Below are 16,658 nucleotides of genomic sequence, written 5' to 3' on the forward strand. Positions count from 1 at the left end.
AAGGAGTAGTATAGGAGATGACACTATGTTCCTTTGTAAATCGCATTTCTTTCTTGAGTTATTTATTAAGCAAATACTCAGCTTAACATAGTTCAGGTGTTCATTTACTCATGGATGTTAAATGAGAGCTGAGAGAGGTCAGCACTCTCTGTTTACCAGTGTCTGTTGAGATCAAACATGCTCACCTCTGGGTCAACATTCAAGATTTTCCTGTCGTTCTTGCACTTGAAGAGCAGGCCACTTGGATTTTCTGTGATTACCTCATAGTTTGTGCTGGCATTATGTTTGGCCACCTGTGTTCCCCAGTTGTAGAAGCTGAAGATAAAGTTAGGGTTAATAAGTTTATAATGGTCTTAAGATAATAAAATGCATGCTTTTAAGGTGTTGACAGAAAAACTCCACAGTATGGATGAATGGCTTTAGTGAATGTAGTGTAGTCTATAAACTACAGTTAAAAAAAGAAAGAAAAAGTTTTTTTCACCTGACAAAATGTCAGGATGTGTCTAGTGTGCTTTTCACAAAAAGATGAAATAACACATTTGTTCCAATTTTGATAAAAGGTGCGCTTGGAAAGCCAGGTGTTAAGTTGTATAAGGAATTCAGTCTGTTCGATGTTTTAGAATAAGTGCCAATCATTTTGTTTCTCTATTCTAGTTCTATTCCACTATTGAAGTGGAAGACAAGAGAACAATTGAGCTCTTGACATCCATAAAATTACAAGTGAGGTTTGCTTTCTGAAACACCTTTGGAAAATGACTGAAAACAACTTCAATGGCTGGAGAATGTATTCAGTTAAAAGAAAGGAAGCAAAGCACCATTATTTTTAACTGTAGAGAGTAAATCTAATGGGGAAATATATTGAAGGTACAGCTATTAAACGTATTAAGCACAAATTACAAGACATCAGGATTTGTCGGTGTGCCTTTTTGGATACGATCCTCAATCAGTTGATTTCAAGCTATGGAGAGTTTGGTTCAGTAGCAATCCCTGGTGCAGTATAAAGACACTTAGACATTTGGACACTAAGACATGGAACTATCTAATAAATAACTAATATGCCTTTTAACTAAATCATGGATTAATGTCATTGTGGTGTCAAGTATTTAAACAAATTACAAGTCCTAAAAACACCTGAGGATAGTTGCTCTTGATAAGCTCTTCTTTTCACACAGAATGTAAGTAAATATAACAAAAGCAATTTAAGTTCTTTTTTTTATTGCTCTGCAGGCCCATCCTGTGGCTGTACCATCTTGAAAGAACTCCAGTCTATCATAATTTATTACATATGGCTCTGTGTGTAAGAGAGCGAACGCATGATGGAAAGACACCTCACACTTCCCTGTCCGCTACAGTATTTCCTGTCAAGGTGACCAGAAACCATGGTGCTGGTCACCAAAGCAAACAAAAGAAAGCCTGAAATAAAAAGACTGGATAATAAGATGTAAACAAAAAGTAATGGTCTGAATTAAACGTTCTCACAGGGTCTGAGCTTGCCATTTTACATCACAGGAAAGACTTCCTTTGGTTGCCATCGGAGTGAGTGCCATCAAGGTAAACATGGCAGACTCTGATTCTGTGGAGAAATACAGTGCTGCATGAAATGACAAGTTTAGCTCTCGCTATGTTTGCCTTTGGATCAAACTTTCTATATAGATGGATCTTCACAAAAAAAAAAAAAAAGAAAGTCTTTACTTTTCTTCTCTCCATATGGTTTATAACATATACAAAATGTAAAACTTTGTGAAGGATGCATATTCACTTCCTCCTTTTTAAAATAAGGTTTGACAGCATTTTCGGTGTCTATTTATACTGAAACGCCATATAGCAATTAGCATTTTTGGGTTGACCACTTTTATGCAATGGTGAACCACTTACTTTTGGTCGAAGAAACAGGACAGATGTGAGATATTTTAACAGAGAACATGAAAAGATGGGCAGAAAAATGCTCCAAAGCCTTGAAAAAGTTTCAAGTCAGAGGAAGCTCGAAGACCGGCTGGGCTTTCTGAGCATTTGGTCTATTCGTTTTGTGATTGAAAACGCATGAGTGCAGCAAAACATGTAGATTGAACACATTCCTTGCCACTTTTGGTCCCTTTTGTCCCTGCAGAGACGTCACCTGGTAACATGAAATTCTTAATATTCATAGCGCAGCTGAATGGCACCCCACCCACACTAACTTACAAATGTGTGAAAGACCTGGGATTTGTGGAAACAATTATTGTGGCGTTAATAACAGGTCTGCATCTTTACCATTACACTACACAACACTGACAGAGAAAAAGATGTTTGTGTACTTCAGTGCTCCATGGTTACCAAACTAAAGCCTGATGGAGAGTTTTAAGAGTGTTTTAAAAATCCACCAGCTGTAACTCTATGGATCAAGGAGAAAGAGAATGGTCTGGCTGGTAACCTAGAATCACTGAGAGGTGCTGCTTTGAGTCAATATAACCAAAGAAACCAGTTTTCTATAAAGAGGGTAAATTATCTATCTATCCACCTTTCCATCTAGCTATGACTTTTCTTCTATATTGCTAAAGGTTTGGTGATTGTCCTCAGCTGGTGGCCATGATTTTTGTACTTTTTATTTTTGTGGTGAGGCAGTCAAAGTCTGTCAGCTGTAGTGTGGATTCATGCATCTGTACGGGAAGAACACAACATCTGCTCCATCTTAGTGGCAACCACAAGCACTGCTTGTTATTGTTCCCGTGAGAAGTATGGTGGAGGAAAGCGAGAACAGAGAGAGGGGGGGGGGGGTATAGAGAAAGGAAGAGAGATGGGGCTGAGAGTAACAGGAAATGAGAATGCTTATGCTGTAGTGTACTTCCATTACTTACCCTGATTAGATCATGTGCTGTGACAGTTAAGAGGTGGATATACAAACATGCCTGCTATACTTGCATACTGGCTATACCAGCTTTAAAGGTCTTAAAAACCCACTCAGTGTTTTACTGTGTTTGCATATTGTTTATTTTACAATATTTATTTGAGTTTCATCATATTTTTTTATTCATAAATATATGTACATATACATTATGTCATTCAAAAGTTTGGGGTTAGATGGTTTTGAAATATGTTTTATGTTTATATTTAAGGTGTTTTATGTTTGATAAAAGTACAGTAATAAAAAAACAGTACTATTGTGCATTGTATTACAAGTGAAAATACATTTTACAATATTAATATAAATATAATTTATTCCGGAAAGGGTACAGCTGAGTTTTCATCAGCCATTACTCCAGTCTTCAGTATCACACGATTCTATAAAATAACGTTTCTTTATTTTTATCAGTTGAAAATTGTAGTGCTACCTAATGCTTTCTGCTAAAGTGTTCTTACAGTGTTTCTTGTTTTCAAGATTCGTTGATCAACAGAAGGTTTAAAGAACTGCATTTATTTGAAACAGACAGTTTTTCTAACATTGTAAATGTTACAAAATGACTGTCATTGTGATGCATCTTTGTTAAATAAGCATATTCTTTTTCCATAAGAAAATGGTACTGACTCATTTTTAAATATTGTATATTCATCCTATAATATATTTCAGATGCTTGCTTTTATTAATCTCAATTGAATCTCAAACAAACTGCTCTTAAAGGAAATCTCTATGAAGATTAGTGATGCTTTCTTTTTTGCTGGCTATGACTACCTTACTTGGTTTTACAGAGGATCACTATTTGACTAATATTAATATTAGAGGATGAAAAAGGCATCATTAATAACACACTCCCATTTAATGCACTGCCCAGGGCAAAAAGTTACTTCCTCTTCCTCCATTATAAAAAGGAAGTCTGTTTTGCTTTCACTTTATTACTTGCACATTGATATTTTGGAGAAGATTTTTGAAAAAATAATACTTCAGGCATCAAAGGATGCATGCACATTAATCTGAGAACATCGAACTTTGAGATGTTCAGTAGCATAGCTACTAAAACAATAGTAACCGGAAATCATCATGGATGGGTCATAATATATATAGGCTTACCTTAAGTCAGTTGGTTTTGGCATGAGCCTTTTCTTTCCGCTGAAATATGGTTCAAAGTCTTCAGATTTTAGTCGGTGGGAGTAGTCTATATACCCAGATATTTCCTGTCCGTGAGAATTTCGGTCCCTTATGAAAATGATGGACTGCAAGGAAAACAGAAGGACATGCTGTATAAATAATCTGGAGTGCAGTATCCTATACTGACAAACTAGACCAAAGAGAGAGATAAATCATTGCAATATGGAAGATTCTGTTACAAATACACCTTTAATGAAATGGTGTAACAGTCCATACCATGAATCAGATTAAAAAAAAAATAAAAGTCTCTTTTAGAATGGAAGACAGGGAACTTTGCACATTTCGGAGTTCAGTCAGCAGTTGTTTTGTCTGGATGCTAGTGATGAAAGAATATCTTCCAACCACATCTGCTGTGAAGAGGATCTTTGTTTTGGCTTGTCTGTTTACCTCCAAGAGACAGCGAGAGACAAGAGTCACACTTCTTGTGTGAAATCATCCTTTTTGATAGCATAGTAAATGATATCACTTCCCTGGCCATCTGTGGATTTCCCTTACATGTGCAGGATAAAAGTGAGATAACTAGCACTGCAGACTTGAAAAGGAACGGCCCTCCTTTAGATGCTTTAAACAGATGCTATCTGGTTCACAGCTGGCCAGGGGCTGATCCAACTACCTTATCTGTGGCTTTTGCGCTCCCCCGTCAGTCTTGAAAAGAAATCATCAGGCAAAGGTGGGGGATTACAGTGGGCAGAGTTTCCATCAGTGTCCCGTAGTCAAAGAGAACAGGTGTTGTACCTTCAAGAAGTTTCCTCTTTTACTGTATCTGATAAAGAAATGGCCTCTTACGAGAAAACATCACTTACAGACTATGTCAGTAACAAATGAACTGTACTGATATTACAAACTATTTGTAAAAGTCTATTTCGCCAAAACTACAATCTGGTCTTTGCCTTTTTACATTAATAGGGATTCACAATGTTTTGGTACCGTGCATATTTCTGAAAGTAGATTTTTTTTTACTAAACAATTTATTTTAGCATTCACTATTTTTTTATTTACTTAGACAAAATAGTAAACAATACCCAAACCTTTGGGATCAGAAAAATCTTATGTGTCACAAAGGATGCATTTATTTGATCAAAAATACAGTAAAAACAATAATATTGTGAAACATTATTACAATTTAAAATACTTTTTTTTTTATCTTATTTATTTGAAAATATTATTTAATATATTTGAGTATTTTATTAATGTGAAAGACAGGCTTAATTCTCTGTAGCCATTACTCCAGTCATCAGTGTCACATGATCCTTCAGAAATCACTTTATTTGGTGCTCAAGCAAAATTGAACATTGAAAAGAGCTGTGCTGCTTAATATTTTTGGGGGAAACGGTGACACCGTTTAGGCTTTTGATCAACCTAATGCATCCTAGCTGTTTAAAAGTATTAATTTCTTAAAAAAAATACAAAATATATAAAAAACCTTACTGACTATCTTACTGATCACAAACTTTTGAACATTACTGCAAGAATGTAGATTTTAATGAAAATAATAATCTTTACAGATTTTTTATAATGTTGGTGCATCTCTAAATATTAATTTAGTAGTCTAACTCAAAATTTTGCAGTACATCAAAAAAAAAAAAGTGTGTTGCATCTGTTTTGACAGGATTAATGACTCAAGAAAGCAAGTTACTCTCACAAACCCACTCTTGGGCACTGTGACACTGAAAGAAGAGAAAGCACTCTTTTATCATCGGTCTGGCTGGTTCATGAGCATGTTTCCTCTGGTAGGATTTACCAATGACGCATTTCTTTCAAGGTGGCACCCTCTTGAATGGATAACACTTTGAGAGGAAAGCAGGGCCTCTTGTTGCTCTCCGCCTGGGAACAATCCTGCACTGTCAGGGAGGCTTGCAGGTGTCTGAGGGTGTCAGCTGGCATCTGTTTATTATTGGTGGGCTGTGCTTTGGAGGAATCCCAGGCCATCACTAACAACTGTGTAAATTTGTCGGGGTAATGAAAACATGACCAGGATGAGAGGAATGCTTGGGGTCGGAGTCCTTTTTTTTTGGCAGCCTTACCCTTGTCCCCCTTTAGGTGTTCTTTTTTTTTGGGGGGGGGGGGGGTTGCTTATTTGCCTTGGATGTGACTTCACATAGTGGGGCTTGTGTAATAGATGCAGCGGTGAGTCCAGATGTGCTGAGGTGTTCTGCTTCTGTTGGGATCAGTCAGAATCGCATTTGGCCTTTAGAAAACTAAGAGGTCCTGGAGGTGCTCTACAGGGTCACAGTACTTCAAATAAAAATCCTCTAAATGGGCAACGTGATACACATTTTTTCCTTTCAGTCAGAACATAGATATTACACTACCTCTGAACTCGCATAACTACCCAACCAAATATATATATATATATATATGTTGGGAAATATTAAAATTAAATAAATATATTATAAAACAAATTATAAAATATAATTACTGTGGAAACATCCGTGTGTGTGTGTGAGTGTATATATAAATGTTTCTTGAGGAATTTTCTTAGCCTGCATGAAAAGAAGGCTGTAATTCTGTACGAGTGATTTAAATTTCCTAACATACACATGAAACTTTGGACCACAGAAGCAGTAAAAATGTTTAATGTGTTTAATAGTGCTTCTTGAACCACTGAAGTGTTTAGGGGTTTTAAAAAAAAAAAAATTTCATAATCATGTCAAACCTGGTCAGCCTACAAATGACAATCAGTGTGCATTGAAATGGTTTAAAAATCTCAAGACAGAACAAAACCACAGAGTGTCTACAACAAATTAATGAATCAATTTGGCAGTCTTTAACGTCTTTTTTAATGTCTCTGACAGACTTACAGAGTTTCTGTGGAAATGTATGCAATACGAATGAAAATAATCAAAAGATGCTGCTTCCTTTTTCTTATAATGACAGGGTGTGTCAGATGACAGATGTCCTGGCACGAGGAACAAAAATGTACAACTTAACCATACCGAAAGACTGGTTGCTCGTTTTGGCAGCTGGACATTCAAATCTGGATTTACTTTGAGAATTTCTGAGTTTTAAAAATAGTTTGTTATATATTCGCAAGAAGAAACTGAGAGAAGGAAAGAAAAGAAAGTAATCAAAAGTTACCGTGGGACAGTGAATTCAAAGCAGGTGGTGGAATTGTGACAGGACCTTTTGGCAAATACAGACATAGGATTGTGTCTAGATATGTGGTTGTGAGTAGAAAAGAATGTACGTCAAAAAAAAAAAAAAAAAAGGACAAAAAGGGGTTGTTTATACAGAGGTCGAAGGGGAGATGAGATTTAAGCAAATGTTTACTCATGTGCTCGGCTTTTCCAATCATAAACACATTGCTTGGGTGTTTGTGCAAGAAAATAAACAGAGCCTGAGCAGGTGTCCTCTGGCCATCTACAAAACTCCCTGAAAAGAGTTGGTGCTCCACTCTGAGGGCTGAGATGGGGCTTGACAACTGTGGACGCTGCCAAGGGTGGAGGAAGCCAAGCGAGCAATCAGTTGGGCAGAAAGCTAAAAAGTAGAGACCAAACCACTTAATAGGTGGCTTTAAGGGGTCAAGATTTGGCTGATTGGGAGCATGGTTAAGACCGCCCCTGCTGGTAAATGCTGTAACTACACAATTATGGAGGCAAAAAGCATCTTTTCTTAGTTGCTGGCCATTAACAATGAATCAGCTATTTTCAAAGCACCACACAAACTTTATAACTGTATGGTAAATTTTACTTGGATTCAAGAATTAAACATTCTGAAAAATATGCATGCTCATTATTTTTTAAAGAAAGAAACCATGCATAAATTGCAAGAGGCACAGCTTTCAAAAACCAAATGCCTGTGCAACAGGTGGAAAATGTTCCAGACTGAATAAAGTCTGTTTGAATGCTAAGTTCAGAGGTCTATATTGATGAGGAGAGTCAGTGTATCTACTGTCTAGGGAAAAGTGTCTTAAATTATGGGCACAGCTAAGTTATGTTGAGAATTATAGCTTCAAAAAACTAGCACCTAGGGTCAACAAAAGTGGCAGCACACAAATCAGTTGAGTTTAGGTCTCTTTTGAGATTTCCTACACCTATGTGACTCCATGCAGACAGCTTTCCCCAGCAGTGCTGCTACCACTACAGCCATTTTCCACATTCTTTTGGCTTCCATGTTACTTTTGGGAAAATTTAAGTTTATCTGAAACATGTGCAAAGCAGCACTGCCCTTAGGGACTAAGAGCTTCATATATGTGAACCTGTGAGAAACCTTTCCAAAGATTGACATTTTTGGATCAAGTGCTCATCAATTTTATCGGACACTTTCCTTTTGCTAAGTCATAACATTTTATGTTTCTTACACATTGTGGGGTAGTAAAAAACACAGACAGGAAAAAAATATCACAGGTTATGGACTACTTAGATTCTGCTCTTTGTTTTTTGAGTGTGAAGAACTTTCAATGGGCTTACAAAAGCTCCCTCAATCACAATGTTTAACATAACACACCTTTTATTTAAGGAGGTGTTGAAAATCAGGCTTCCTTTTTTATAAACCCCAATCCCTTTCTTAAACTAATGAAGAATTCTCTTTGGCTACAGAGGAAAACAATACTGTTTGTAAAGCTTGTCTTTATTATTGAAGCATACCACCTGCACAGGCGCATGAAGTGAAGCAAAGCAGAGGTGAACCAGAGTTGACCAAACACATGCAAAAATGCTAAACCTCAAATCTTGACAACCTCCTGAGCTCATACATTCACTGCATGAAAAACTCTGAAACATCATAATTTCCATGGTTTCATTAAAAAAAGTGTATTTCACAATGACAAAATTGGAAAACAAACTTAATTGCTCTTCCTTATATTCATGCAGAGTCATCTGAGCGAGCACACTATACAGTTCATTTTCAAGGGAATTCTTTTTTGTTTCCTGCAATTAAAACACCCTTTTCCCCATTTAGATCAATAAGAATGTTATGCCAGGGATTTGTAAAGGAGATTAACAGCAAGATCACAACCTATTAGTATGCTGTCCTTTCTGGTTCAGGGTGCACATGACCAGCTGTAGTCCTGGGATTTGTCAAGATCGGAAGGTTTTATGAATTTGATCGTATGCAGGATGCATGGCTTGTTTTCATTAAACCTTCCCTTTGATTTTTCAGAGGATGATGCTATATACTGGGCTCTGTATTCCCGTGGATTGCAGCTAGGTAACCAGACCTTTGTTGAACATTTACTTAACAAATCACTTTTGTTAAACAAGGGTATGCAAACAGTAGCCATGTTTAACGATGAGTTAAAACCTAATCTTTTTGTCTCAGACATCTGCAGGGCCGTTGCTATGATTTTAACTTGGTACAATATTACAAGGTTTTCACTAGTGTTGAGTCAAAGAACTGGGAGGAAAGTGTGACGCAATCGACCTCAAGATTTCTATGAATGGAGTAGAATGATAAATGAGTCACGTTACTAAACCTTAATGTTCTCGGGTTGAAACCACATTCACAGCTGCCATGTGTCCCCTGTCTGAATGTAGCAGGAACTTGGTGTTAAAAAATTTAGTTTGCTGAATTCTTCGGTTGAACATAAAAGCTGGCCACAAACAACTTTATTTTCGAATGCACTCCCTTCCTGTTATTTAAGGAGGATGTGTTAAACTGAGAGCAGAACAAAAAATGAAGCTCATATAATGTGGTGTTGGATGTCATTTAAACTTATAGATTTTCAGACTTTATGATTCTACCTGTCCTAGCTGGACATAAGATAAAGTGGTAACACATAACCAGAATCAGAATCAGAATCAGAATCAGAATCAGAAAGAGCTTTATTGCCAAGTATGCTTGCGCATACAAGGAATTTGTTTTAGTGACATAAGCTTCCAGTAAACAGAGACAACAACACACAGACAAAAAAAAAAAAAAAAAAAAAAATTTACAGGAGATTTACAAATTGGCAAATAAATAAGTGTATAAACAATTGTGCTATAAATGATAATGGAATAGGATTGAGTGAGATGCAGGAATGTTCTAGGATGGAGGGGTAACAAATAAATATAAGGATATTGCACATTTTTGCATAAGTTTAAGTGGGAAACATTTAACTGTTCATGAGGTAGATTGCCTGGGGGAAAAAACTATTCTTGTGCCTTGCTGTTCTTGTATTTGCGGCTCTGAGGCGCCGGCCAGATGGCAAAAGTTCAAAGATGGGGTGACTTGGATGTGAGGGATCCAGAGTGATTTTCTGAGTCCTTTTCCTCACTCTGGATGTGTACAGTTCTTGGAGGGTGGGCAGGGGAGCACCAATAATCCTTTCAGCAGTCCGAACAGTTCTCTGTAGTCTTCTGATATCTGATTTTGTAGCTGAACCAAACCAGACAGTAATTGAAGTACACAGGACTGACTCAATGACGGCTGAGTAGAACTGTTTTCAGCAGCTCCTGTGGCAGGTTAAACTTCCTCAGCTGGCGAAGGAAGTACAACCTTTGTTGGGCTTTTTTCACAATGGAGCCAATGTGATTGTCCCACTTCAGGTCCTGAGAGATGGTGGTTCCCAGGAATCTGAATGACTCCACTGCAGTCACAGTGCTGTTCATGATGGTGAGTGGGGAAAGTGCAGGGGGGTTTCTCCTAAAGTCCACAGTCATCTCCACTGTTTTGAGCGTGTTCAGCTCCAGGTTGTTAAGACTGCACCAGACAGCCAGCTGCTCAACCTCCTGTCTGTAAGCAGACTCGTCACCGTCCTGGATGAGGCCGATGACTGTAGTGTCGTCTGCAAACTTCAGGAGCTTGACAGAGGGGTCTTTAGAGGTGCAGTCGTTGGTGTACAGGGAGAAGAGCAGAGGGGAGAGAACACATCCCTGAGGGGCACCAGTGTTGGTGGAGCAGCTGTTTGACATGAATTTCCCCAGTCTCACTAACTGTTGCCTATCTGTCAGAAAGCTGGTGATCCACTGACAGATAGAGCTAGGAACAGAGAGCTGGGTCAGTTTGGTCTGGGGGGTTGTTGGGATGATGGTGTTGAAAGCCGAACTAAAGTCCACAAACAGGATCCTCACATAAGTCCCTGTTTTGTCCAGATGTTGCAGGATGAAGTGCAATGCCATGTTGATTGCATCATCCACGGACCTGTTTGCTCGGTACGCAAACTGCAGGGGGTCTAGTAAGGGTCCAGTGATGTCCTTCAGATAAGCCAGAACCAGTTTTTCAAACGACTTCATGACGACAGACGTTAGAGCCACAGGTCTGTAGTCGTTAAGTCCTGTTATCTTGGGTTTCTTTGGAATGGGGATTATGGTTGAGCGTTTGAAGCAGGAAGGCACTTCACACAACTCCAGAGATCTGTTGAAGATCTGTGAAAAGATGGGGGCCAGCTGGTCAGCACAGGTTTTCAGACAGGCTGGTGTAACGCCATCTGGGCCTGGTGCTTTTCTTCTTTTGTTTTTCTTGAAGACCTGGCGCACATCATCTTCACAGATTTGAATTGCAGGAGGTATGGAGAGGGGGATTGCAGGAGGTGTTAATGGTTGTGCAGGGAGATGGTCAGAGTGGGTGTTGGGGGTTTCAAATCTACTATAAAACTCATTCAGGTCGTTAGCAAGTCGTTGATTAGCCTCAGTGCAAGGGGATGGTGTCTTGTAGTTTGTGATGGCTCTCAGTCCTCTCCAAACTGAAGTAGAGTCGTTGGAAGTAAACTGGTCTTCCAACTTTTTAGCGTAGGTCTTTTTAGCCGCTCTAATCTCTTTGTTCAGTGTGTTCCTGGCCTGATTGTACAAGACCCTGTCCCCATTTCTGTAGGCATCCTCTTTGGCCTGACGAAGGTGTCTGAGTTTTACTGTAAACCATGGCTTATCATTGTTGAATGTTAAATAAGTCCTGGTAGGAATGCATATATCCTCACAGAAACTAATATAGGATGTTACGGTCTCTGTGAGTTCGTCCAGATCGGTGGTAGCAGCTTCAAAAACGCTCCAGTCTGTGATGTCAAAACAAGATTGTAAATCCTGCTCTGTTTCGCTGGTCCATCTCTTCACAGTCTTTACTACAGGTTTAGCAGATTTAAGTTTCTGCTTGTAGGTCGGTATAAGATGAACCAGACAGTGATCAGAACGTCCCAAAGCTGCTCGTGGAACAGAGTGATATGCATCCTTTATTGTGGTGTAACAGTGATCCAGTATATTACTGTCTCTGGTGGGACAGGTAACATGCTGTCTGTATTTTGGCAGTTCATGGGAGAGATTGGCTTTATTAAAGTCCCCAAGAATGATTAAAACAGAGTCCGGGTGTTGTTGTTCTGTGTCTGTGATCTGATCAGCGAGTTTCTGTAAAGCCAGACTTACTTGCGCTTGAGGAGGGATGTAAACACTAACCAGAATGAACGAGTGAAACTCCCGCGGCGAATAGAACGGCTTGCAGTTGATAAACTGCGTTTCTAGATCAGGACAGCACATCTTCTTTAATACAGTTACATCTGTACACCACTATAACACTAAGGTTCCATTTGTTAACATTAGATAACGACATTGGTTAACATGAACTAACCATGAACTAAAAAAAGGATTGAAAGCATTTATTAATCTTAATGTACTGTTCTATTTTATTATGTTATCTTATAGGCCTGAACTAAATGAACTAACAATGAAAAAAGATATTAAAATAAAATTAATAATATTAACAAATATCATTAAATAATGTAACATTGTTCATTGTTAACTATCAAATGGGAACCTTTTGTAAAGTGTTACTGATGAGGTTACGATCTAGAAAGAAAAAATTTGAAAGCAATTATGAACTGCATGCTTTGCAACCTTGCAATAACAGTTCATGTTAACATATGTCATATTTTATCTAAATTATCAAAAATGTCTGGGTTTTGGCTCTGTTTTCCCATTATTTTTTTGCTAAAGGCAATGACTTAATAGTATTTTAACCAATAGCTTGCAGGCATTGTATTTACTTGACCAATGGCATGTAGGCATGCAGATGATGCCAGATAAAACCTGGACCAGACAATTCTGAAGTCAGGACATGGTCACCCTATAATAACAGCAGCTGGGGATATGCTGCAGTTGATAGTTTGCTTATCATCAGATGACTTCTACTAATTTCATATTTGACAGGCTAATCATAGCTGTTTAATAGCACACTAAAAAGTTTTAATGAATAAAGTTTTTGAATTAATATCCAATATGTATTTCTCGCTGTAAAATCCAATAATCAAATGGTTATGCATTTACTGCGTTCCAAAAGACACTGATAAATACACAATGTCCTTATGGAGTCAACTGTCAATCACCACTATTCAGCAGTCATTAAATTCATAACTGCTCTGCCTATGCCCGCTGTAACAATAAAAGGTACACATTTAATATAGTTAACACACAGTGTGTGTCTTTCCTGGTCCTCATTCTTCAAAAGGAACTGCAGGCCAGGATAGACTTATGTCTAAAGCATTGCAATCATAGTAATTACAAAGTGCCTCTGGCCTAACCAAACTTACCCTCCTGTAATTAGGAGGGCCAGTCCCAAATGCACCATGATAACATTCCTGCCTTGCACAGGACGGTCTTCTGCCCTGCAGACTACAGACTCATGAAGGTTTGTTTGCATCTTTTTTTTTCTGCATTTGACTGTTTACATAAAATGCCACACCTACGTACAGTCCGACACAGACAACAATCAGCAGGGACAGGGCAGAAGCTCCCCATCATCACAGTGTTCTCCCCTTCAACTGTCTATTATAACAGCGGTTCATTATGCTCAGCTATTCTGAAAAAATAAAACTCTTCTTTATCTCAGGTGAGATCTAATATCTCTGCTCACAACATTTCTTGGACACTTTGATCAGAGGGAAGTGCGATTACGAAATGCCACGGGAGGTGTTAAAAAGAGCCCACATAGGTGTAGGCAGCATTTTTTCCTAGGAAAGAGAGAGGAAGAGAGGGCGAGAAAGAAAAAAAACAGTGAGGGGGTAGTAGGGTGTTGTCCGCTCTGCCTCTTGTCAAAAACCCTTGAGAAGCAATTATTTTCCCTTCTTCTTTTTCTTGGAAAATGCTTTGCTTTTCACCATAGCACTGTGCAAAGTGTTTAACATATTCCAGTAAATCTCAGATTTTAACAAACTGCACGGCTGCTTGGAACATCCCACTGGAGTGTTTTAATTGTTTTTAAGATATTCAGTCATAGCAAAGTTGAAGAGGAAAAGGAAATAATGGCTGGTTAAGAAAACATTACTTTATATTTCATCAGCCCTAACTATGCATTTTAATTAGAAAAACAGAGCTCATTCCAACAAACTGAAGAAAATATTAGTTAAATACTGTACTGTAAATCTAAAAAGTCTAATAAATGTATTAAAAGAATGTAATATAAAATGTTAAAATAAAAAAGCTTAATAACATTTTATCCATTTAACTGTCTGCCTTCATTTACTGACAGTGTGAAGTCATTTCTGCAGTGGTCAAACTGGTTTGAAAATAAGCCACACACAAGTTTTCTTTTTTTTTTTCTCTCTCAATGTGGTTAAAGACATCTTTGATGTTCTTGACCGTAAATTACACAATAGTGATGAAATGAGGTTGGGTGTTGTGATATTTACTGTACTGTTAGAGGTTAAGGAATGCTTTTCATCTGCCCATTTGGGCCTGGGGGATTCATTTGGGGAATGCTAGGACTCCATCCATAGTGGTCAAGTAATTTAGCTGCAAAGATTATTACAAGCTATGGCATGGTTTAAGCCCTGTGTGATTACCGTAATCGCAGACTATAGCCACAGATAAACTATATGGAAATTATTTTTCATTATCTGTGCTTGGATATAATTAAGCAGAACCACATACCACAAACTGATCACAATTAATGTTCATAAAAGTTTTTTAGCTCAACTTTTAGCTCAAAGAAAGAGACTTAGGCTCTAATGAGCAAAGATATTAGTAGATGCCTTACATGGGGCGAAAGAAAGAAAGAAAGAAAGAAAAAGAAAGAAAGAAAGCAAGAAAGAAGGAAAGAAAGAAAGAAAGGAAAGAAAAGAAAAGAAAGAGATTTGTTGGTGCATGCAGAACAAATGATGCATGGCTTCAAAGCACTGGGTGGAGTGTAATGTGTAATTTCCACCCAAAAATGTTTATATTATTGTGATCTTAACAAGAAGAAAAAAAAACATATATTCCCCTTATGTCAAGCATCATTACCCATTATGATGAGAAGCCTTGATAAGACATGAGGATCTGACAACAGTAAAAAAAAAAAAACTCATTTGACCTTGTGGTTACAACTATTTAAAAGAGCTGAGAATTGTACCTATTATTAAAATGCCCATCAAAAATGACAAAAAGTCATCAAACACATTCTTGTTTATTATTTTATATCATTATCTAACTGTTAGTGTTGTTCTTTCTTTCTTTTTTTGGCTTAAAAACAGATGCTGGCTGATGGTGTTTTAGATTATGCGGTGGTCAGAGGTGATTAGTAATTCTGAATGGATCATATACTGTGGTACAGTCAGGTCAAGGCAGGAGGTTTAGTGGTCTTTGGTCTTTGGTCTTTTGTATATGTATTGAAAAAGTTTATTTAATTATTGATTGATTGTGGCACAATGCATACATTGTGAATTAGGAAAATAAAAAATAACTTATTTAATATAAAAAAAAAAAAATAACAAGGGAAACTTTGTTTCTTTGCAAAGTTTGTCACTTTGCAACCGATGCCCTGAACAAGAAAAAGCTGATAATCTGTTTAAAATAAATACATCACACTATGTGCTGGGTGCAAAGCTTTAAATACTTTGTTTTCCGAAATTCTCCTTTCAAGTTATATTAATCCCTCCATTAATTTTTTAAAACAGATAATACAACAGTTTGAAGCTCAAATGAGCACTCCTGCTACTAGGTCTAAAATAATGTTACCTCAGGGATGTTTTCACTGCTACAGGCTTCCTTATTTTCTATAGAGCTCCACTCTGTCAAACTGACACAATTTTGTATAAAGAATTTTATTTTAGTTAGAATATGCTTCTGTCTTCATTAGAGAGATTTATTTCCCTAAAGCCTAGGTCTCCTAAATCTCTGCTTTAGATTAATTAAATGGTACCCGTTACATATTATTTATGTACATGAGGTAAGGTATTCTTAAATAAAGACACTAAATCACCCTGAAACAATTCTTCCACACAGACTATACCAACAGTTAGAGAAAGCAAAGATTATTATTTGCTAGTACTTAAAAAAGAAACGTTTATTAATACATGATTTTTTTTTATCACACTCTAAAAGGCGATTCTCTTGAGTGTGCCACACACCTGCAAACACCTTTACAGTTTTCCATAAAATTCCAAAGCGTTCAGTTAAGCATAGGGTTACTTTCACTGGACTGCATGTGGTTAATGGTGCTATTTATATTTACTTGGTGTGACAGAGCAAGTGGCATAACAGTGTGAGGCTGGCAGGGCTCTTGATGACTAATTCCCATATCTACTTGAGTGGAACAATCTGCACATAAACCCTTGGTTCAAATCCATGCTTTGGAAAGATGTGTTTGCAGATGGTACATATTTAGTCTTAGAGTACATAAAAGTTAAGAGTTAACAATTAAAAAATTCAGTTTTCTTTAAGACAAAGTTCCATAGATAAAGTGTAATTAACAGCATACATAGTGACTATCCCACAGA

General features: G+C 37.5%; 1 protein-coding gene across 1 annotated transcript in view; it reads right to left on the reverse strand.

Annotated features, from left to right (window-relative positions):
• cfap299 (cilia and flagella associated protein 299) overlaps positions 1–16,658 on the reverse strand; it is a 51,326-nt gene that overhangs the window by 4,995 nt on the left and 29,673 nt on the right. The window contains exons 4-5 of the mRNA XM_059549170.1: positions 3,983–4,125; positions 186–315 (exon numbers count right to left, since the gene is read on the reverse strand). Coding sequence (XP_059405153.1) covers positions 186–315; positions 3,983–4,125 — 273 coding nt within the window. The remainder of the gene's footprint in view (positions 1–185; positions 316–3,982; positions 4,126–16,658) is intronic.

This window comes from Carassius carassius, chromosome 5 (assembly GCF_963082965.1).
Source record: "Carassius carassius chromosome 5, fCarCar2.1, whole genome shotgun sequence".
In the NCBI taxonomy this organism is placed as follows: domain Eukaryota; kingdom Metazoa; phylum Chordata; class Actinopteri; order Cypriniformes; family Cyprinidae; genus Carassius; species Carassius carassius.